We start from the raw sequence: 22,902 nt of genomic DNA on the forward strand, positions 1-22,902 counted from the left end.
ACATTCAATTTCTAATGTTTTTATTTTCCTTGTTATATCATAGCCTGCGAAAACATCCGTTTCTCCTCGCTCTTCGTCGCTGAGGACGTTTCCGCGCGAAACGTCCTCAGCGACGAAGAGCGAGGAGAAACGGATGTTTTCGCAGGCTTGTTATATCATTTAATGCGTTATGGAAATTTTTAAGGCTCGGAAATTCGGCATGAGAGTTTTTATGGATTTTTCGTCCAGGGATTTATTTTGGGTTTTGATTTTTGCCCTCATTCGATCACTCCTCCTGGAAACCGACCAAACCCTATGGTATAATATGATAAGATGCGTCCATTGGAACTATTTTTTAAATGCATAGCTAATAAATGACAGATTTCTCTCTACCCTCTCACATCCTTCAACTGGTGAAATCCCTTCTCCTATACAAACCCAAAGTCAAAGAAAGGTTCCCCTTTGTTATAAGGAATACTCCCGGCCGAAAAGGTCCCGTTACAATGCGAAACGTCTTTCATCAGAAGAAGCATAAAAGTTTGAGAAAATTTGAAAGATAATGAAGTTAACTAATTATTTATGCACCCTTGCCTATGTTTCCACTTAACGATAAAAGAAATCGTTTCAAGTAAAACAACAATAACGAAAAATGTCTTAGACGATTATTGCAATTAAACCGCAGTAAAATTTGGCCGCTTCTGCCTTGTCTCCAAGGCTATGATGCATCTTTGCTTCTGTGCTGCGCGCGTCAAGGGAAGAATGCAGTACAGCTTTCCCATAACGCCCCGCAGTCTCCGTTTTTCGGCAAGATATCACTATGGAGCCTGGGGACGAGACATCTTGTTCGTAAATTAAAAGCAGCGTGCACGAGTTTCTATAAAACAAAAATTGATTTGTAAGCATGTAGTTTTATTTGCGCTGATTTTAGTTATTTACTATTACATTTAATACTTATTACGCCCTAATTAATCTTTTTTTCCTTCTCTATAATAGTAGAAACGGAATTAGTGATAGGAGACCGTAAGCTTTATTTTCTTGTTTTGTTGTTGTTGCCCCAATATAATGCGAACTTATATACTCAAAAGATTTGATCTCTCGGCTTACGATCAGGAGCAGTTGTGCCAAAATTTTGAAAATAATGCCGAAATAATGAAAAAAGTCTCACTTGACTATCGTCCCTTAGGGGAAAAAAAAAACATTTAAGTAAATGAAAATGTTTTTTTGAAAAGGGTGGAGAAGCACTCATCAGGCAGCAATGAGTCATTTAAGCGTTTTAGTTAACGCTGCGTCAAGGTGAAACCTCGTGATTACCTGGGTCTTTCTTCGTTTCCAGTCAGGGATTCTGAAACAAGATTGCCGGCTGGATCTGGATGAATGGGCTCCAAGCACGAAAAAGTGCTTTCTGGTGATGTTAAATTTACTACACTAATGAGTCACAAATAACCTTAATGATTTAACGGTAGGAGGTCATAAATACCTGCTGAGAAATAGTGCATTCGTGACATATCTTTTCAATGTGGCATCCTAGTACTTATTTATCAAATGTTAAAAAAGATACATCAGTGTTGGTGTCTGATGAATTTGTTCATTAGCCTCCGCGTAACCCCGTAAATAATGTATTTTCTCTTGTTGCTGTTGTTTTTGTTGTTGTTGGGAGGAGGGGAAATCTGGCCACGAAAGGGACGAAAAATGTTAGGTTGAAAGAGGGTGGGAGCGTTTGCTCGTGTGTTACTCGCGCTCCATCTAGCTCAGGAACCGATTTTTGTCCTATTATTACCACCGAAGCGTTCTACAGTTCCTATTCGCAGAGTAGCCGCCACATTAGAAGAAGCCGGGAAGGCTACAGCAGCAGCTTGCAAAAAGTGTTTTCCCACTGCAATGCGCATTGCATTCCTGATCACTTCCCATCTATCCCTTTCTTCTAGAGGTTCCCCAATGTCGGTTCTTCTTTCCCTTGTGAATACCAGGAGGTAAACAGCCCACCTCGAAAGGTGTGGCAGTTAGAGAATGTGATTCTCGTCTCAGATTAGTTTTTTTGATGCGCGAAAAAAGGTATCACAGAGTATTAAAAACCTGTAATCTCTATGCTCTACTTTAGCGTTCACTCCTTAGCAAGCTCTATTCAGCTTTTCGTATAATATAATCAGTGATCGATGTACCGTAGGTGTGAGCAGACAAAAGAATTCGCGTCTTAAAGGGGTCACGCATGAAAAAAAGCTGAAAAAACGTGCATGCACAAACAACTCGTGGATAAACACTGGCCAAATCTTTTGAACGCAGGGATGGCAATGACTACCACAGCAACTGAGGTAGAAATTTACATTGCATTTACGAAAAACTGTTTCACTGAGCCGCCTAACGGAAGCCGGAAGCTTTCATCAGTAGGTCTGAAACGACTAGCATACTCTTTGGACGGGTTATATAATTATAAGTTTCTAAGTTTACATTTCGCTTCCAGTATTTCCTTTTAACCGTTATCTACAGTATTTCCTCACGAAGCGATGGATATAGGAGACGTACTTGGGAACGGGTTTTTCACAGATGGAAGAGCCACCGGATGATCAGTTCTTAACCTATGTTTTGAATCTAGATCGACTACATATACCTAATCAACCTGAGCTTGACGGCTTAAAACTTTTACATATAAAAATTTACTTAATCCAAATAACATACTAAAAAAAACGAATTTGAACAAAAATCCTTACATTTTTCAAGGACACTTTTTATTTGCACCACATAGGTGCACCCCTAAACCTCTGGGTATTGATTCCCCAATTTCAGTGGCACCTGTTTCCGGAAAGGTGCAAAAGAGCTTGTATCTAATATATGTCCGAATCTCTGTACTTTATATCAGCTACTGGGAGCTAGTAGAGAAACAAAGCAGGGGGACTTGATGGAGCCAAAATAATTATCGTGAAATTAAATTTAAAAAAAATGACCTAGAAAAATAAAACAAAACACTGAAAAAACCGAGAATTACTGCGTTTTTCTTTGTTAACGGGTAGAGGAAAAATATGAGATCCACGACCCAGCACTAACCGCTCAAAAGACCCACCCGCACAAAACTATGTACTCGTGAATAAAGCGCTAAAAATGGATATAAAAGGCCTGCTGTCCGATCCACACAGGCTTGAAGTACACCTAACACAGCCTCGAAACTGATCAAATCGATCTGCGTCTTTTTGGGGGCTTCAGAGCATAGCCGTCAAAGATTAAAAAAAAGGAAGAAAACACTTTTATTATTAAACAAAAGAAGCAAGGCTGAATTTACAGTCGGGAATTTAAATATTTTTCACCAATTATTATTGCTTCATGTTCACTTACATTATAACTTACTATGTAATAAAATGTGTCCCGATAAAAGCGTGAGGTTCCATAAATGTTATATTTTTGTTTCATTTTTGTGGCTTATTGTTCCATTGTATGTATTTCTTTCAACCGATCCTTTGTTCTGTCACAAAACAACACCTGCAGTTTGCTACCATAGCAACTGTAATGAATATTGACATTTTGTCTTTCGTCGTCCGCCATCTTGGAAATTTTCGGGCGTCCCTTTTGTTTGTCATAGCTGCAGGGGAATTCTTTTACCAAGAAACGCGAAGTCGACTTTCCTATTTAAGCAGGAAATCTTTCAGCGTAAGAAGGTGAGTCTGTTTGCGTGGAACACGGCACTTTGTGTGTTTCTAGTTATGAATTTTACATGAAGGTTTTTATGCTAATTGAGTAAGAAAACTTGTGGTGTCAATCATCCGTAGTCTTCTCACGCATGCAAAAGATATTGACACGTTCGAGCTTCAACAGAGAGTTGAGTGGCAGATTGGAAACACGACCGCCAACCGAGCGTAACACTCTGTGAAATATAACAGCTATCATAAAGTGTTGTTTCTTTCAAAGGATCTGAGGTCGAAAAGTGACAAGGAAGGGACTTGTAGTTTGACCGGCAGCGGACGTTCCGAAATTCGTCACTGCCTCGGGCGCGCGGACATCTTGGATTGTTCCAAACGTTTATTTGCCAACAGCCAAATCTTGCCGCGTTATGGAAGGAAACGTGATGAATTCAGTGCAAGTTCCCGGGATGATGTCTGGCCAGCAAGCGGCCATGGAGCAAATGAAAGCTTCTGAAGAAGGTCCGGACGGCCGTAAGCAGGACATCGGTGACATTTTACAACAAATTATGAACATTACAGATCAGTCGTTGGACGAAGCGCAAGCAAGGTAAGGTGAAATCGAATACGTCGTAAATTTCGTCTCCGTTTCTTGCCACTGCCGACGTGCTGTAGTGACATTAGTCTTGTTCAGTTTACTCTTGTGTATACTCTTAGCTGTCGATCTTTTGACTGCATGCGTTATGGTTTATGATAATTCATTGTTTTCTAATCACACATCTCCTCTCCTCTAGGAAGCACGCGTTGAACTGCCATCGCATGAAGCCCGCCCTTTTCAACGTCCTGTGCGAGATCAAGGAAAAAACAGGCAAGTAATGACAGCTTGATAACACACGTGTTTTGGTTTTTAGAGACCTTTCTTCCATCGCTGTAGTTTGCTTCTGTAATCCTGAGGTATTCAGTAAATCCCCGAGTTTTGTTTGCACAGTTCCTCGACAGAACGATTCATCACAAGCTCAAGGAATTAAAGCTTACCGCACGTACATTACACACACTTCCCCTCATTCTATCGATAGTCCTTCAATTTTTTATTTTCCCCTGTTTTGGTTTGTTATCCAACACGTATAGATATCAATTCACAGGGCGATTTTCTCATCGAACTAATTCTCTTTGGGGCGATTATCTTTAATAGAGCCGTAAATTAATCTCACAAGGTCCCCATGAAATACTTTAACTTTGTCACACGATCGGCAATTAGGATTACTGTTTGTCTCGAGAATTGATGACGCGTTAACGCTCGTAAAAACGTGTTTAATTCCGTGAAGAAGACCTCTATCAATTCAATATTTTGTCTTCAATGCAACCATAAATTTCTCGGTACGTTGAAAGCTGCTACTTCCCCCTTTTTCACTCGATTGCCCTTACGGCTGTGATTATTGCATGAGTAGGTGGCGATTATACATGGTGGCGCTAAGCTTTTATTTTGGTGTTAGCATAATAGAATGTCTTTAATGTTTATTGTTTGTCTGCCGGGTTTCCTTTCGCAAACAATAGATTTCGATCCTACCCAAACAAAATACCTGTAATATAGGTTTAATTCTCTCCTCTTGATAGATCGATTTTTATACATCTCGGACTCTACCTTACGTTTTAATTGTACTTTAAGTTTTATTCTTACCTGTCCACAAAGTTGGGAAAAGGCAGCGTAACGGTTAAGTGATCTCAGCGTAAAAGCTCTACCAGGATTACGGATCCAATTTCGTTATTAAATCTTTCCATAATATTTCCGTTTGTTTGGTCTAGATTTATTTGCAGGACTTAAGAGTTCAGTACTTTTTAAGTCTTTTAACAGGTGCACTGATTTTTTTCATTTGTATGAAAGGGATCATTTCATCTTGATAATTACCTCACAATTCTTTATCCAAAACAGTTCGATTTTTTTACTGGCAACTGGACTCAAAAAGTGCTATAGGCACATGGGCCGAGCATGCTTTTAGTCGGATGTGTTAAGTGTAGACAACGCAATCCTGCTTTGAAGCAGCCAATCATAAAGAGCAGAATCTTAGCTCCACATGTAACATCCTGACTTTAATTAAGATCTTTGAGAAGAGCGAGCTTTTGTTTCTCAATTTTTTTAGTTTGTTCACTGATTAAGCCTTGAAACCTCAAGTTTGATCCTAGGCAAATTGTCTTCTTCCTGTTTGGGTTTTGTATCTATATTTTGGAGTAAAATATCCAAAATTGTATTCAAACATGGAGACAAACAAATCATGCGAAAGTTACCATTCTTACAGTGCAACTTAAGTAACTTACATATAATGTAAGATCATTTATGATATGAAGAGTTTTTTTTGAAGCATTCTAATTAAGTAATGGTTTGTGGTAGAACAATGATAGTAAACCACAGAGCATTAAGATTAATGCAGTGTTTAAATTCAGGAAAATTAAGATTCATTGAGAATTAATGCCCTTTGACGGCATACAAATAGTGATGCATTCATCATTCCATCTAAGGTGTGGATGTAACATCGAATGAAGTTTAATATGTATATGCCTGTTCGCCTGGTCATCACACAGTTAAGATGTACCCCAAGTACTGACTTAATTAATAGTATATATTTGAAGTAAAGCAGTGATAGTTAAAAATAATGTATATCTTTAGTCTGGAGGTTTTTCGAATCTGGCAACTGATTATTACTCTTTTGTGATACCATGTTCTCTCAGCTACAGTACATTGACACTGCTGTCCTCTTTAGAGTCAAGAAAAGGTTTTAAAATCTCTCTGTTCAGAAAGCCGTTTAATATGGAGGACTTGTTTGTGTGGTAAAGGCCGCGATGTTATAATTTAAGTTTTAAGATTCATCTCACGGTATGTGGTAATTTTGGGCTCATTAAACCTCATTTAGTACTTATTGATGTTACTGTAAAGATCTGTTTACTCAAAAACAAGAAAGACATGCTGTTGCATGCAATTTAATTGGGGATAATAAATTGATTAATTGGAACACGAATAACAATAATGGTGGAAACAACAACAAAAGCATTTTTAGAAACATCTCGTTCACAAAGAAGGTTTGCAACTTGTAATTTTTTATTTGGAGACTCAAAAATAAAAAAAACCTGGCTTGCAGCCCTGGTAGGTATAAAAACTGATTGGCATGTGACATATTTGGCTGGTTCTAAACTTATGAGAGAAGGAAGTTGTACTTTGGGCTAAAAAAAGACTGTGAAGTAAAATAGGCCATTCTAAAGGGGTAACCCAATGATGATTTCATCCTAAATATATTGAAACATTTTTAGGCTATCTAGAGTACTTTTAGATCTCTAGAAATGCATTCTAAGTGGGGCTATAAAATTTGTATCTGTTCGGTCATCCTAGGAAAACTTGAGTCTTTTTGAGATTACAAGGGCTCCAGTAGTATTTTCCCGAAAATTTTAGATGTGCATTTACGTATGTATAACAGCAATGGGTTTTTGGAACTGCACTCCTTTAATTTCTCAGCCAATCAAAACTGAGTAATGTTTTGTGTGTATATTTTTAAATGTATTTCAAAAGTGAGAATTTTTGATTCCTCTTTCCATTACATTTTTGAATGCAAAAAGTTTAGGTTTCCATTTTTTCTATGAAAAATAGCCCAACCTGTGGAGTGAAATGTGAAAAATTAAACTTCAGAAACTCGTAGGGAATTTAAAGGATAAGCTTTGAAATTGTACGTGAATGGAACAGTCATCAAGAAATTTTTCTAAAGCTGTTTTCAAGTAAAAGAAAGTTCTTGGTAACATTTGGTTCTTTGAACAGATATTCTATAGAAAACAGTCGTTGGGTGCTGCTGATTCCTGAGTTCCAAAAACTCTCTGTTTCAAAATGAGGCTAAGTGCAAAACCTCTGTTTTCATGAAGATGTCTAGAATAAGGGGAGAAAATGCTTTGTAGATGTGGGCGTTTGCATTTATTATTAAGGTAACTATTTATGTATGTTCTGGCTCAAGTTTTTCTTTGATTTAAAATTTTTTTATTGTCTCACAACAATTAACACAAATTATCTGAGTCAGAGGAAAACTCAAGATAAACTGGTTTTTCAAACCAAAGAAAACTACAACTTACATGTATACATCTACATTTAAATAATAACATAGTAATAAAAAATTCTTTTCAACAACTAACATTTTGTAAAAATAACCCATCCCTGGACCCTATTTACTTGTATAGAGAGTTGTGGCATGTATTTTTACTAATGTTTAAATACATTCTTTAGTTAATTACACTGTAGTTATTTTTAAGAAGTTTGTGATTTCTTCTTGGAAAGACATTGAGAAGTGTATACATGTATGTTACCAGTCAAAATAAAATTCAGGTTAAAATTTTTTAACCTAGGTTGATTCTCAATTTCGTTTGTATCCTAGCCCTAAATATCCATGTATTAGGGCTAGGAGACAAAGGAAATTAAGAATCAACCTACAGGTTTAAAAACTTTTACCTGAATGTAGTTTTGACCCATGACATATGTTGTCATCCTTTCTATTTTTCATTATTTTACAATCCTAACAACATTTCAGTTTCTATCAGCTTAATATTATATCACTTTCATTTACAAAAATAAAATGCAAAAAACAGTCAATACAAAATATATAAACTAATTATAATATGACATAGATGTTAAAAAGGAGCTTAAAGTGGAAAGAAGCTGAGCATGTATTTTTGTTGGAAGTGCATTCCAATAAACAGTATATATACAGTAATGTTAATGTTGCTGAGACCAGCAACAACTGCTATCTTAGAAAGGTATCCACCTTGCGGAGAATCAACTTAAAAGACTGAAGAGTGGCAGGGATTCAAGTCTTGAGTCTGTTTAAGGAAGAGTCCATCTTCTATAGGCATCCATCTTATAGAGATTTCTGTCATAGATGTGTCCAGTGTTGACTGCTTACCTGTACACCTCAGGAAAAAAAACCTGAATGTTTAAAGAGATTAAGAGAAACACTTCATAGTGGAAGTAATCATTTAAGGTACATGCATGAGTAAACATACACTTTTGCGCGGACATGGTAAGAGACAAAATTGAAGGGGTTCTCAAGGCTGTTCTATAAACAAATTGAAGGGAAGTCAAAGCTCTGAACCTGTGAAAAACTAGGGTTCTCAGCATAAATTGTTTTTATATGAAACTAAGATTTCGTAGTCGCTTGTGGAATCACAAAACATTTTTTGTCAATCTTTGAAATTTTTTTTTTTCAGTTTCAGTTAGCTAGTGCCACACAAGTTAGAACCACAACGGTATTTTTTTATGTTACTGTTATATATAGTAACAAAAATGTTGCTTGCTTTAAAATCACTACAATAATAGAAATTTTCTCCACAAAGGAAATTTTCACTGGTTTTAGCATCTTTGTGAAAATTTGTATATAATGCAATTAAGTTCTTTGCTGTGGGCCTGTTTTTAAGTGGGTCATTATAAAACTTGAAGTAATCATCAAAACATTGTAAAATGTAAATGGGGTGCATATACACACATTTATTTTGTTATGTTAATGATATTTATAAGCTGTGGTTCACTTAGCTTTTTGCTTTGAGAGCTTATTATGTTCACTCGTGGTCTCTCATCTTAATGTTGTTTGAGTTTCTCAGCTGTTTTTCAGTTGTATTAAATTCTGCTGTTACCCCAATACTAAATAAGATTTTTGTGATGAGTGACTCATGCAGGTCTTCAACAGTGAAGCATTGCAAACATTAGATAGCCAAATTTGTTGTGGTACTTTAAGCATAATACAAAGGATGATTTCTTGTGCTGAGATGATACTGTCAAGTGGTGCTTTTAGTTTTTTTTATATCATTTTCCATCCTTGTAAGGCGACCATTAAACTTTTGTTACATACATGTTTACATTTGTATGAAGCTTTTCATTTAAGAATTATTTAAGTACATCAAACTTTCTTAAACACGCAACACATTCAAATGAAAGGGAAAATCTGGCAATATGACAACTATCACTGACAGTAAGAATTTATTATTTCCTTGACTCCTCATGATTTTTGATGGTGAAATTTCTCAACACAATTTGTTATGAAAAGTGGAATTTTGTGGTTTTCTTTTGGCCAGCAATATTGATTTTGGGGGTATAATCGTGATCTATATGCAGAGAGCAAATGATGTTTCCGAATACTTTAGCCCTGATCCAAGAATTCTCATACTGCAGGGCTTGAAATTAAAAAAAATGTCTGGTCGCAAATTTGCGACTAGTTACGAAAATTTGGTCGCAACTTTGAAAATGTTAGTCGCGAAATTAATTGAGGCCATTTAATCAAGAAATAAGTAGGCTTTTAAATGATTAACGCTTTAATTTTCATTCTTTCAACAGCTTTCATGTCATTTCGAGACTTAATAGTACAGAACGTTTAGCGTCTCGGACAACACCAGTTCATCTAAACGATCAAGTTGAACCTGCGTTAAGGCACATAAATTAGTGTCTGTTATTTTAGTCAAAGCGATAGATTTCCAAATCATGAACAGATATTACAGCAGGAAACTGCAGTTCTTAAATGCCTCCAATCTCTGCAAAATAGCAATAACATTTGTACTGGGCGGATATCCGACATGGTTATAAGTTACGTTACGTAACTAAATTCCTTTAGTTTTACCTTTTGCAGGTTTTCCACCGATGACAAAACAAGTAACGAATTCTTTTATATATTAAGCTTTACATCTGAAGTATCAGGGGTGTTACTACAGTGATTATTCAAAGAACCCTGAAGGACTGAATCATTCAATACGGCGATACGTGCCATGCGGACATTCCGCCATCTTTGTTTGCTAAACCTCGTTTTCATGTATACGTAGATTCGCAACCCACTTTGAACCGATTTATTTTACATGTAAATCTTCGTTTAAAATGTGACCTTTGAAACAATTTAAGTCGCTTTCATCCGACATAATTGACTCACTAAAGAAGAACACATGTGTACTGTGAGGGCCGTAACGCGGGTCAAAAACGCGGGAAAAGTCCTCAGCATGCTGGCAGGACTGTCAGCGGCAAATCAAAACGAAATATAAGCCTGCAATGTACATGTTTACAGAACCCGCTGAAAATGGCGTGCTGTTGAAGGAATATCGTTGCGTGTATGCATTCCAGGTAAATTACGGTAAACCTTCAGATTGTAACAAAATTATAAGACGCTACTTCAATGAATCTTTTTATTTCTAAATTTATTTAAGCAAAAATTCAAGTGCTAGTCCTTTTATTTCGTATCAGTTAAGGCAAAACCTAGTCGCAAATTTGCGACTAGTCTCGTTTTTCTAGTCGCAAATAAGAAAAATTAAGTCGCAAATGCGACCGTATCCGTCGCAATTTCGAGCCCTGTACTGACTTTTAAACAGACTAAGAGTCCTAAGGCTTTGCTCTGCACACAATATTCTTCTTTACAGTTGTAGCTTTCAAATGGTCTCACAAAGATTTTGTACACACAAATATGTAACTGGATTACTACAGTGTGTAGTTTTAAATTTTCACTTTTCAGTCAATGAGCCACATAGTCCATCAATCAGTCATTCAGTCTGTCAGGCAATCAATCAAACAAGAAATCAAATCAACTATTCTAACTTATGGAAAGCATTCTGTAAGAGGCATACATGTAGGATGTTAACTTGATAAGACAGGTTGTTTAAGGGACTTCAAACAATACAGCAGAAATAGAGACCTGGCAATCTGCTTTATCCAGTTTGAGGATTGACAATTTTCTTGAATTTTTGCTTTTTTAGCATCCCCACTTAGCAAAATTGCTTTATGTATTTGACACAGAAATCAAGTTGTTGTTTTTGTTATCATTTTTATTATTGTCATTATCAATCATTTTTAAAATATATCAGGACCTGCCCCCTGCCCCCCTCCCCAACCAAAAATTGACAGTCTCTGACTGTATGTGGCTCCTGCGTTTCTTTATGGAATGTTACATTAGAAAAGCAAATATTGAACAAAGATAAAAAGAAAAAGGCTCCGTAAAATGTTTCTGTCATGGAAACTCATTGCCAAAAGTATTTCTTTATTTTCAAGTGGCTGCAAAAACCGCCAACCAAGTTTGTCTTTGTTTTGTGAAGAACAAATCCAAGACTGCTAACAGCCATGATTCTTGGTGCTGTAGCGACCACAAGGCGTAAACTGTTTAAATCAATCCGGGGTTAGTGTTGATTGGTTCTGACAGATTTGAAACTAAAACCAAGTGAAAAACACTTGAATTCTCATATTTGGTTCCGTTATCATTTCTTTGTTACTTACTCACTTCAGTCAGACAGCCAATACAATAACAAAGACTACAGTGTTTTTAAGCACAGTACTTAGCCAAAAATTATCTTAAAACCTGACTGCCCTCCTCCTAGCGGGAACACTTTATTGACTGAGTTTTAATATGTTACAGTTCTCAGTATCCGTGGATCACAGGAAGATGAACCTCCAGACCCCCAGCTTATGAGACTGGACAACATGTTACTTGCGGAGGGTGTGGCTGGTCCTGAGAAGGGAGGAGGGTCTGCAGCGGCAGCAGCAGCAGCTGCTGGGGTGCATGAGAACCAAGCTGAACATACAGAGTACAGGGCCAAGTTAAACCAGATCAGGCAGATATATCACACAGAATTGGAAAAATATGAACAGGTACATGTGTGACCTATTTACGCGTACTTAATTATGCATTTTGTGTAGTGTTTTTTAGTTCATTTATATTGAAACCAAATATGATGTAGTTTATAATTATGTAAGTAAAGTGTGCTAGAAAATTTCTTTAGTGAAGTGTTGGATTTTATTCAAAATGTTACTCAGTTCTTCCTTGCTATACAGTGTATGTATTTTTGAAAAACATAAACAGTACTTGTACAATATGTGTAATATAAAACTTTACGTGAAAAAAGTTCTTTGTACATACATAAATAGGAGGCCTGCAGCCAGTTTTGAAACACTGAGACTGTTGCTTAGGTGAAACATTCGGAGTGTTTTGTGTGTTTTAAGAAGAAATATACAGCCATCATAAAAAGAAGCTATTTATGATTTCCTCCTTCTCATGTTGCTGGAATGGATTTTAGTCTGGCTGTGGCTCTAAACAGGGTGTGTTAGTGCCAGGCCCAGATAATCTTTTTTGATGCATGCAGGTACCATAAGTATCATTATTATTGTTGTTTTAACCCTTTAAGCCCTAATATCCACATACAAATTCTCCAAACTGATCTCCATACATTTCCTTAAAGAATTAGTTGGGAGAATTTGATAAAAGATCAAAGATTTTTTTCCCTTGTGATCATTTTATCAATTCTCATAGACTTTGCTCTTGACAATCTATGGATATCATCAGGAGAAAATTGTGTTTGGTCACCATTGGGACTTAAATGGTTAATAGAGAGGAGAAGCATGATGTCATGTTACCATGGTAGCAAAATTTCTGGATCACAACAACAGGCAGTTGTTCCTTTCGGATTTAACCCAGAAAATGTTGCCAACATTTGACAAATTAAATGAAATTAAATGAGATAGGTGAAGTTTGAAACAGTGTGAATCCACTTTTTAAGTGACGTTTTGGTTTGTTGTCATCCAGAAATTTTGCTATTATGGCAACATGACGCAATGACTTCTCCTCTCTATTGGCTTTTTAGGTTGTCCTCAGATTTTGGCATGTCCTCAAAGTTTTAGTACTACTAGTTGTAACAATAATATGGAGACTTAAAGTCAAAAATGACATGAGATGAATTGCATGAATTATTGCTTTTGGATGGAACTCCAAATGGAGGCACAATACCTAACCAAATTTATTCAATTTTTTCAGGCATGCAATGAATTTACTACTCATGTCATGAATCTACTGAGGGAGCAGTCTAGAACACGTCCCATCTCCCCAAAGGAAATTGAACGTATGGTGAATATCATCCATCGTAAATTCAGTGCCATACAGATGCAGCTCAAGCAGAGCACATGTGAAGCTGTTATGATTTTAAGATCAAGGTTCCTAGATGCAAGGTACTTTTATGACTGGCCTTACCCTTTTTAACCCTTAACCTTGATTCAAACTTCATTTTTGAGTAGGCTGGCTTGCAAGTAGCAAAGAGCTAATCATGGCAAGCCAGACTGTATGGACAGATAATTTTCTTATAGATAAATATGCATATTTTCATACAGGAAATATGCATTTAATAACAACTGCAACATATATATGCACTACACTTCATAATATCATTAAATCTTTAGAAAGAAGAAAGATAAAGAGGAAAACAAATCGAAAAACAACAAAAGAACCATATGTAAAAATGGCCCACACTGTATTATCAAAACACCATTACCTTTTGTCCCTCATCTTATATCAAGGGAATTTATTTTGGGTAATATGGCTTTCTTAGCTCATATTCAGCAATATATATATCAAATCAACATCAAAGTGAAGTCTAAAGGTATCTTATTTTGGAAATTTTCCAAGTGCCCTTCTCCTCGATTTGAATATTACCTTTTAAGATAAGAAATTACACACACTATGGTCTATTTACAGGCACTGCAGGAACAAAATGGTACCCAAGTAGTGCATGTAATTACCCTATTTAGTTAGACTGCTCCTTAAAATAACACTGTACACTGTAAGATGACTTTGTATTAATCACCCTGGGCTTTGGTATGCAGTATTATTGCTAGAAACGTGTATTTAATCTCTTTAAACTGAAGAATTTTTGAGTAACTAACCACAAATTTAATTGATTCCTGCTAGGAGAAAACGAAGAAACTTTAGTAAACAGGCCACAGAAATCCTAAATGAGTACTTTTACTCTCACCTAAGTAATCCTTATCCAAGTGAAGAAGCTAAGGAGGAATTGGCAAGAAAGTGTGGAATAAGTGTTGCACAGGTAACAGCATTGATAAAATGGTTTCATTTTTGTTGAGAAAGAATTTGAAATATTCTTTGTGAAGTAAGTTGTTTTAAATCTGCAATTCCTGTTTGTTCAGTCCATTTTTGAGCTATTTTGAAAAAATAGACATACATACGGTGTGACATACATACGGTGTGACCGTATGTATCTTTGTGGCTTTGTAACTTTGTATGTTCGGATCTTTGTTGCAAGAGCCAGTAAGGTTGAAGCTACTATGAGTTGATGCTTAGGAACCAATGAGATCTTGGCATCTACTAAAACATGACATTGCTAAAGGTCGAACAAGGGCACTTTGAGACCGCCATCTTTATTCTTCACAATTTTTTCGTCTTTTATTACGGCTACACTAGGTGTTTGGAAACATTATATTAAATATCTTCATTATTCAAACGCTGTGTACAGTGATGCAGCTGTTTAAGCGTTCATATTTTAGTGTTGAAGCTACTTCAAGACATTTCTGACCGAATTCGGCTATCGTTAACGGTATTAACGCACGTATTTATGAGTTGTGTTTCACGTGCTTCAAGGTAGAGTATAAAAGATCGTATATTTTCGAAGCTCCTTCAGTGAAGCGATAATTGATATTTAGATATGGACTTTAATTCGAAAGTATGCGGCCTGTAAAATGTGGTTTTACAAGTTTGAAAGGCAGCTTTTTTTTTTTTAAAGCTGTACCGAGTATTGTTAATCCTGTAAACAAGCTTTAAAAATATTATTCACTCGCTTACAAAGTTCAACAGACCTTTTTCGTCCTGGCAAAACAAAAAAAAATAATAAGTGAACAACATGATACATCCTTCCTGCATACTAAGCATTATAGTTATTGAAACGTATTTTATTTAGTAAAGATGAGTAACTTAAGTAAAAACAGTAGCGTTAGGGAATAAAACTGGAAGAAGCTAAGTTGACACAATAATTAGATACTGTTTTATTGAGTGGAGTAACATGATATGAGCAGAATTATATTTCGGCAGTTTGATAATTTCCTTGGAAGTTAATAAATGTTAGGCTATCAGCCTTGACGTTGCATGAAACATAATTTAATTGCAGATGTTGTAATGAAGCCGAGGTGATTTCTTAAAATCGTTGAGAAAATTTTGTAGTAAACAATTTGCGTTTTTTTGGGTACGAATTGTAAAAGGGCCAAAGGCCAACATCTTCACGTGCAAATTGTGTGCATGAGTTATTTTTATAATTCTGTTTACTTGATTACTGTGTGATAACTCGAATTCCCTCACGTACGAACAACGAAAGGGGGCAAAGTCCAACACTTTCACGTGCCAGTTGTGTGACTGTACATCTCATGCAGATTGGCTTTTCTCAATAATAATAGTAACTTAAACGTATGAAGACCTGTTTCGTTTTGTAACTAATGCCTTAAAAAAAGCTCTTGTCTTTTAAGAAGCAATAGATTTTAAAACATGAAGAAATAAGTTGTCAGAGTTAAGGACTGTTTCAGTGAGTAGAATCGCACGTGAAAACCTCGTGAATTGTGATGATGCAACCATCTACCACAATGATAAGAATTCTGGTATTTCTTAACTACTCGAATTCGATGAGTCACATTTTGGCTTAAGGCCAACATCTTCACGTGCAAATTGTGTGCATGAGTTATTTTTATAATTCTGTTTACTAGATTACTGTGTGGTAACTCGAATTCCCTCACGTACGAACAACGAAAGGGGGCAAAGTCCAACACTTTCACGTGCCAGTTGTGTGACTGTACATCTCATGCAGATCGGCTTTTCTCAATAATAATAGTAACTTAAACGTATGAAGACCTGTTTCGTTTTGTAACTAATGCCTTAAAAAAAGCTCTTGTCTTTTAAGAAGCAATAGATTTTAAAACATGAAGAAATAAGTTGTCAGAGTTAAGGACTGTTTCACTGAGTAGAATCGCACGTGAAAACCTCGTGAATTGTGATGATGCAACCATCTACCACAATGATAAGAATCCTGGTATTTCTTAACTACTCGAATTCGATGAGTCACATTTTGGCTTAAGAAACTCCGAGGAAACCTTAGAGTTTTCCTTCTAATCAACGTTTGGTGAGTAGATATTTATTTTACTTTAATAATTTGTTTAACTTACAACAAATGTAACAGGGAAAGACAGAGGAAAGTGAATATATAGCATGAGGATCGACGCAGCTGAGCGTTTCGCGTTTTTATTTATGTACGGCAATACCCAATTTCGCACAAAAACCAGTCTACATTTAGGACGAAAAAGGTAGATTCATCACTCTTGGTAAGGTTACACTGAAGCATTCAAAATAGCTCATGCACGTTTAACGTGCCTATGTTTAGTTTATAGATTTTAGATGCAATACCAACTTATTCTTACATGCAAAATAATCTGCTTAGATATCAAACTGGTTTGGAAACAAGCGAATCCGATACAAGAAAAATATTGGGAAGGCCCAAGAAGAAGCCAATATGTATGCTGCTAAGGCTGCAGCAGGCGGAGGAGCCCCTGGACAAGTACAAGGGCAACAGGGAGTACCATCCTCTGGTCAAGGTATGTATGGCTACGACACTAACCTTGATGATGAAGATAGCATTACCGTTAGCATTAATTTTGACAAAAGTTTTAACTGTTTTTAAAGGGTTTACATGTATGTGTAAAAATAAATGATAAAGCCTTTGTTTTCTTTTTACTATGGCAAGATGATATCACACACTTGTTGCACAGGGATACAACTATTATCTTCGGACCAATTCCAGTACCTTCTCTAAACATTCTTCCATCATTCATGTTATTAGGTCAGTACCCAGCTGTCGCAGTAGCTGGCAGTCCTACAGGTGTGGTTCCAACTTCTCAGCATCAGATGCCCATCACAAGTCAGCCACAGCCTGAGATGTACATGTCGGGGGTTCAGATGAATGGCGGTGGTTTGGGTGCTGAATACCAGACGGGACAAAATGTTGGTGCTAATGTGCAGTCACAGGTCAGTGTGGAAAATGATTTGTTACTCAGTAAGGAGACGGTTTAATTAATTTAAAATTTTAAAAGTAATGAACTCATGATAGAAGCAAGTCCCAAAGGCTGCTAATTCTGAAAGTAATGAGGGTTGTTACTTTTGGTGATGGAATTTTATGGTACACTGTATGTGATCTGTCTGTGTGGGTATCTGCAGTAAATGTTAATTTCTTTTTTGAGTAGGGCTTCTGCTTCAAACGTACACTAAAAATAATGCAAAGATCAGTTTCGAGAATCTTGATAAAAGACTACTGAATGTACCAAAGGCGGTTTTGAAGCACTCCTTCAGTCTGGTGTGGTTTTTTTTGTTATCTAATTTTCTGACACTTGTTACCCAGAAGGTCTTTTTTGTGTGCAAGATATCTATGCCTATCATTGTGGTGGTTTTGGTCAGGAAATTGGGGGGGACACAGGGGCGGATCCAGAAAATTCAGAAAGGGGTGGCCACGACACTTGCCAGCTATATAGATACTTTTCCTTTTACTGAGAATTCATGAAAAATTGTAGAAAAAGTCACAGAAAAAAGGGGTGGCCACGGGCGCCCTTGGTCCCACCCCTAAATCCATACAGCTTCAAATTGGAACAAAACAAGTCCAGTGATCACTGTTATTCTATTGTAGGTGCCAGGGTTACGTCATGTAATATCTCAGGCTGCTACTGGTTATATTGATCCTGCAACAGGACACATGCAGGCGCACAGTCAGGGACAAGTGTACCATGAGCCACACCATCTTCACCATCAAGTAAGACTTGTTTTTTTTATGACACAGTCTTAAAATAAAATGCAGAGAAGGTCATCACAGATAAATACACAACTTAAGCTGTTGCAAAAAGATAGCCATGGTGCGTCAGCACCTGCGTCTGATTGTCCGGGACACAAAGAAATTTAATACGGACATGTAAACCTTTGAAATGACTTGACCATGGGACAAGCACATTTTTAATTAAGAAAAATACAAAAACAGTTGAAAATTCTCTTCAAATTACAGTAGCATTAAAATTTATCTTATAGTCATAAAAGCAAACCTCAAACTTGACAAAATGAAGTTAAATATTCCTTTGTCCTACTGCGGCCATTTCAATATTTTACGAGCTCCATTTGGCTTACGAACCTGGCAAAACTTTTTGGACAAGAACTCGTGGGTTTTGGAAAACCAAATTTATCATAGTGCTTGTCCGAGGGACAAGTGGATAAGAACATTTTTTTCTTACTCTGATAGCCTGAAAAACCTTCAGGCTTGCCGGGGCTCTAACCCTGACCCGCGATACCAGTGCAGTGCTCTAACCAATTGAGGTAGTAAATTGGTTTGTAATAGGCCTGAGAAAGTTGAAGATAAAAATAATGGTGAATATAGAAATTTATATTATTCATCCCTTAGTTCAAATAATTATATAAAATTCACATACTGTATTCATCTTTTCATTTTGACACATTCAGTGGGACACCTTTTTTAAATGTAAATCTTTTGAGTTAGAAAAAATGCCTTGCTCTGAATGCATTTAGTGGTTATTCTATTACTCCCTGCTGATGTCCTTAAACATGGCTAAAATAAGAGAAGCCAAAATAAGTCAATGATATTTATTCGATCAATGACCCGTGCAACTAGGAATTAAAATCCACGCTTTCCTAACAGGGCTCTCTCAAAAGGAGGTGAAACTAATAACCTTCTGGTTACTAGCATTCTGAAGCGGGGTCTGAACTACCTTGATGATTATATTTAAATACCCATGTTTTATTGTTGCTTTTTCAAGGCAGGAGGATTTAATGAGTTGTTTGATTCCATTAATGTCTGGGCCAGAAAGTCAGGAGCAGCGTCAAAGGTACGATCAAGTCTTCCATGCATTAACTTAGGTGTTTCAATTTCCGGTAGTAGAGCAAGTTTTGCCTTGCTGAATTTGAAATTCTCTTTTTTTTTTTTGCAATTAAGGCCTACTGGCCAAATGTCGAACTTCTCACGAGACGAACCAAACTTAGGGAGTTAAGTTCATGAAAAGTTCGACCTCTGGCTCAGTTACAAGTCAGTTCGCCTGAATGAGTTTGGATCGTCTCCGGTACAACTGTCGATCTTCACAGGCAACGAACTAAACTAATAAATTAAAAATTTACCCGATGATGAAAAATTAGCCTCGTGCGGGAGAAAATTTATTACTTATCTTATTCAATTGATTGGTTCGACGTGCCGAAGTTCGATACCTGACCCAACAGACGATCTTAACTTAATTTAGGTCGACCCAAATTAGAGGTTGGCTCGTCTCATGAAAAGTTCGACGTTTGGCGTAGGCCTTAGCTTATTTAAACTGTGGTGGGGCTATATATTTTTTAAATTGAGGCAGGCTAGCAAGAATAGATTAACATTAGATCCCATCGACGGTATCCCCTTCGGACACCTCATGAAATTCACACAAATTGGGATATTCTATTTTCCAAAACTAAAAAAGTAAAAAACTGCATAGTGGTAAAAATTTGCTCGTGAGTTGAGCTTTTGAAACTGCTTTGGCAGTAACATTTGAAAGCTAAGAGTTGTCAATAGGAACTGTGAGGTGATGTGAAAAGAAGGTAACCCTTACTTTAGTATATTTTTGTTGAAATAAAACGTTTACTTTTCCCTTCAACTTTTCAACGTAAAGTGGACATCTTTTTACAATGCTTACTAATCTTTTGTTTTTGTAATTCGAAGAGTGGAGATCAGAGAAAGAGAGGGCAAAATGGCAAATCAGGTATCAGTAGAATTTCATAACTGTGATTAATACCTATTTTGTTTTCACTTTTTCTGGTTTGTTTAGCCTGCTTGGCAGTTGCTTGGCAGGGAGAAATTAAACGCGCGAGGATTCGAAAGGCGCGCCAGAAAGACTGCCAGCCATACTATGGCATTTTATGAAGGTAACTATGGGCCCTTTTACACGGGTGTTATTGGCCGTGTATTTCATGGTGATTTATCCCTGCAAATTTACAAATGCTTACAACCTGCACGAAATTGCGACCTATGCGAATTTCCGCTCGAGCGTTACATTTACCAGTAAAATCTGCTTCGTGCGATTAGTTCGTTCGGGACTTGAACCCGGTCCACATAGGGGAGGGGTGGGGAGCAAGTGCGTTCACCGCTGCTCCATCCGGGCTTCCCTTACAAGTAAAATTCTTTATTTCAAGAATTTTCTCGGTTCAACAAGCCGTTGTATTACGATTTCTTTTTAAAGGATGTCAGTGCTATGTTTTGTTGTTTTTAAAGTTAGCTTTCTTGATTCACATGCAGGAAGCCGAAGTAATTCACCCGCAGACTCGCAAGAAGACAAAGATGATCAGGGGGGCCCGGAGTTCTCTAGTCTCCAGGGACTCAGTGATATGGCTAATGCTGATTTTGATTCGCGGGGAAATGACAGATCTCGGGATGAGCCGCCCTCGAAACGAACAAAGATGTGAGAAGCGGAAGGAAGCACGATGCAGACAAAAGGCATAAATGGAGGAGCCTTTCGTGGATTTGGCAGAATGATTTATGTTATAAGAATCGAAGGCAAATACTAGGTCGCAATATCAGTCTAATATCAGTGATTAATGTTGAAAACGTAGGGTTAACACATTGCAGAGGTATAAAGCCAAGAGAAGGTTTAATTTTAGTGCTGACATGTGTGAGAGAGGCTTCAGTGAATGAATGCCCTGTTTGCCATTGTACAAGCCACACCGGCTAAAGCTGATTTAACATGATATTCGAGACAAATAGAAAGTCTTTCAACTTAAAAAAAGTCCAGGTAACCATATCTTTGCTTAAATATCTGAAGTTTGTTAACCTGGCGACCTTGGTGCTTAAAAGGATTGGAGGGTTAGAGGATAATAGGATATAAAAATATTATTATTTGTGCCATTTTTCGCTTCAGTGGCCTGAAGATGGTAAACCTGTTGATATGACTTGATTTAATTACCTTATTTAATATCAGCAGTGACGGAGCAATTTCCAGTCGATTTTCCAAAATACTAGTTTTGTGTACTTATAACGTGTGATGGACAATATGATTGGCTAGTAAAAACTCGTGCCATTTCGTCGACCAATCAGAAGAAAGACTTACATCTATCTTGACTTTCTTTTACGTGTTTCCCCGCGCTTTTCGTCGGTCACGTGTCTTCCCTCTGAGCTCTCTTCCAACACTTGATTAGGAACCGAACTGTTTTACATCTAATATGTTTACCATTAAAATTGCCTAAAATTAGGTAGATTATTAGAATGGAGGACCTCAAAACTCGTCAAGAACAGCAGAAATTTCGAAATAGGGAGCAAAATAAGTAGTAGGGAACTTTCAAAATTTGATTTAATTGTCAAGCCGTTATATTTCATTTATCCTTCATTTCGTTTCTTTCTGGCAATTCTTATTTCAAGGAGTAAGGTTAGCTTTGGACAAGGTCGTGGCCTTAATGATGTACACACCATATGTAAATCTAGAAGTTTTCCTGCCGAATTTCAATTGAATTGCCGCCTTGGAGTTTGGAAAGCAAGGAATAGTTAAGCTGCATATTTAAAGATGATTTTTGAGTTTTTGGCTGGATAAAATTGCAGTGTTGTCGAAAAAAGTCGAGCCCCTAAGGTACGTGGTTACCTAGGGGACGGTGTAAACGCTTTTATTTTATTATGATCGGCTTTCGTGACTAGATGTTGTGGCCATGTCGATTTGGTTGTAAGAATTTTTTCTTCGGTCACCTTCGCGAAATGCAGCCGTTTAATACCGGTTTTTAGTGGGGACGTTTTTTATCTTTTTAAACTGAGAACTAAAATTTAAGGAGTTTGCTTAGATGACGTTTGTGAAATTACGGTAACTTACGGTGACTGGTTGCTTTTCTTAACCTTTGGAGCTCGGAAATTAGAACAAAGTGGTTCGTTTCGGGAAAGTTGTTTGTTGGTGCAAAGAAATCCAGTGTCGAGCCTTATTTTCGGCGAGTGCTTATTTTTCCGACACGTTTTTTCCCGTGTGAACTGGCAAAAAATGTCAAGTTTTCCCTTTTACTCGATTAAACCCTTTGCTTGTCTACGAAAACTTGTTCTTGTAAATTGGGCTGTTGAAGGCACTTGTAACAATACAAGCTGATGTATGTTTGCTTTTCGACTCCGCTTTTATAGTTGGCTTACTTTGCTGTGCGTTTGTTTGACAACCAAATTCTAGTGTGTATAAAATAACGTTTAATTCCAATAGGAGTACATTTTGAAGGAATTTTTGATTATATAATTCCTTTCTTGGTTGTCAGTAAACCCTATTCAGAACTTTTTATTAACGATCGACATCAACGACAACGAAGATTGACACACACATATATTTTTTCGAGTTAACAATATTAAGTCGGGATTATTGGTGTTGGCGAGTGTATGCAATTAACCTGAAGTCTAATTATTAAAAAGTCATACTGAAGCGGGAGGCATTAATTTTTAATCTTGGATTTATCAGCCGGATTGTTCAAATTCGTTTCATCCATTGTTG

General features: G+C 36.9%; 1 protein-coding gene across 4 annotated transcripts; it reads left to right on the forward strand.

Annotated features, from left to right (window-relative positions):
• The first annotated feature begins 3,502 nt into the window (after positions 1-3,502).
• On the forward strand, positions 3,503-22,312 carry LOC140936850 (pre-B-cell leukemia transcription factor 1-like). 4 transcript variants are annotated; one of them, XM_073386355.1, is made up of 12 exons: positions 3,503-3,623; positions 3,874-4,194; positions 4,379-4,452; positions 11,987-12,219; positions 13,379-13,569; positions 14,306-14,441; positions 16,830-16,983; positions 17,229-17,413; positions 18,066-18,188; positions 19,198-19,266; positions 20,230-20,326; positions 20,697-22,312. In XM_073386355.1, the coding sequence occupies exons 2-12, from the start codon at positions 4,016-4,018 to the stop codon at positions 20,861-20,863; spliced, it is 1,608 nt and encodes a 535-aa protein (XP_073242456.1). In that variant the 5' UTR covers positions 3,503-3,623; positions 3,874-4,015; the 3' UTR covers positions 20,864-22,312. The 4 variants fall into 4 exon arrangements, with proteins under 4 accessions (XP_073242456.1, XP_073242454.1, XP_073242458.1 ...); XM_073386353.1 differs by lacking the exon at positions 3,503-3,623 and having other exon boundaries at positions 3,738-4,194; XM_073386356.1 differs by lacking the exons at positions 3,503-3,623; positions 20,230-20,326 and adding an exon at positions 20,124-20,163 and having other exon boundaries at positions 3,739-4,194.
• Positions 22,313-22,902: the final 590 nt, after the last annotated feature.

Source organism: Porites lutea, chromosome 5, assembly GCF_958299795.1.
Source record: "Porites lutea chromosome 5, jaPorLute2.1, whole genome shotgun sequence".
NCBI classification, from domain to species: Eukaryota; Metazoa; Cnidaria; class Anthozoa; order Scleractinia; family Poritidae; genus Porites; species Porites lutea.

Excerpts from the sequence above, each read along its gene's own strand:
- LOC140936850 (XM_073386355.1), top strand. The coding sequence starts at position 4,016 with ATGGAAGGAAACGTGATGAATTCAGTGCAAGTTCCCGGGATGATGTCT. Across the intron at positions 14,442-16,829 it reads GTGGAATAAGTGTTGCACAG|ATATCAAACTGGTTTGGAAA; the intron begins GTAACAGCATTG and ends TAATCTGCTTAG. Across the intron at positions 20,327-20,696 it reads TACTATGGCATTTTATGAAG|GAAGCCGAAGTAATTCACCC; the intron begins GTAACTATGGGC and ends ATTCACATGCAG.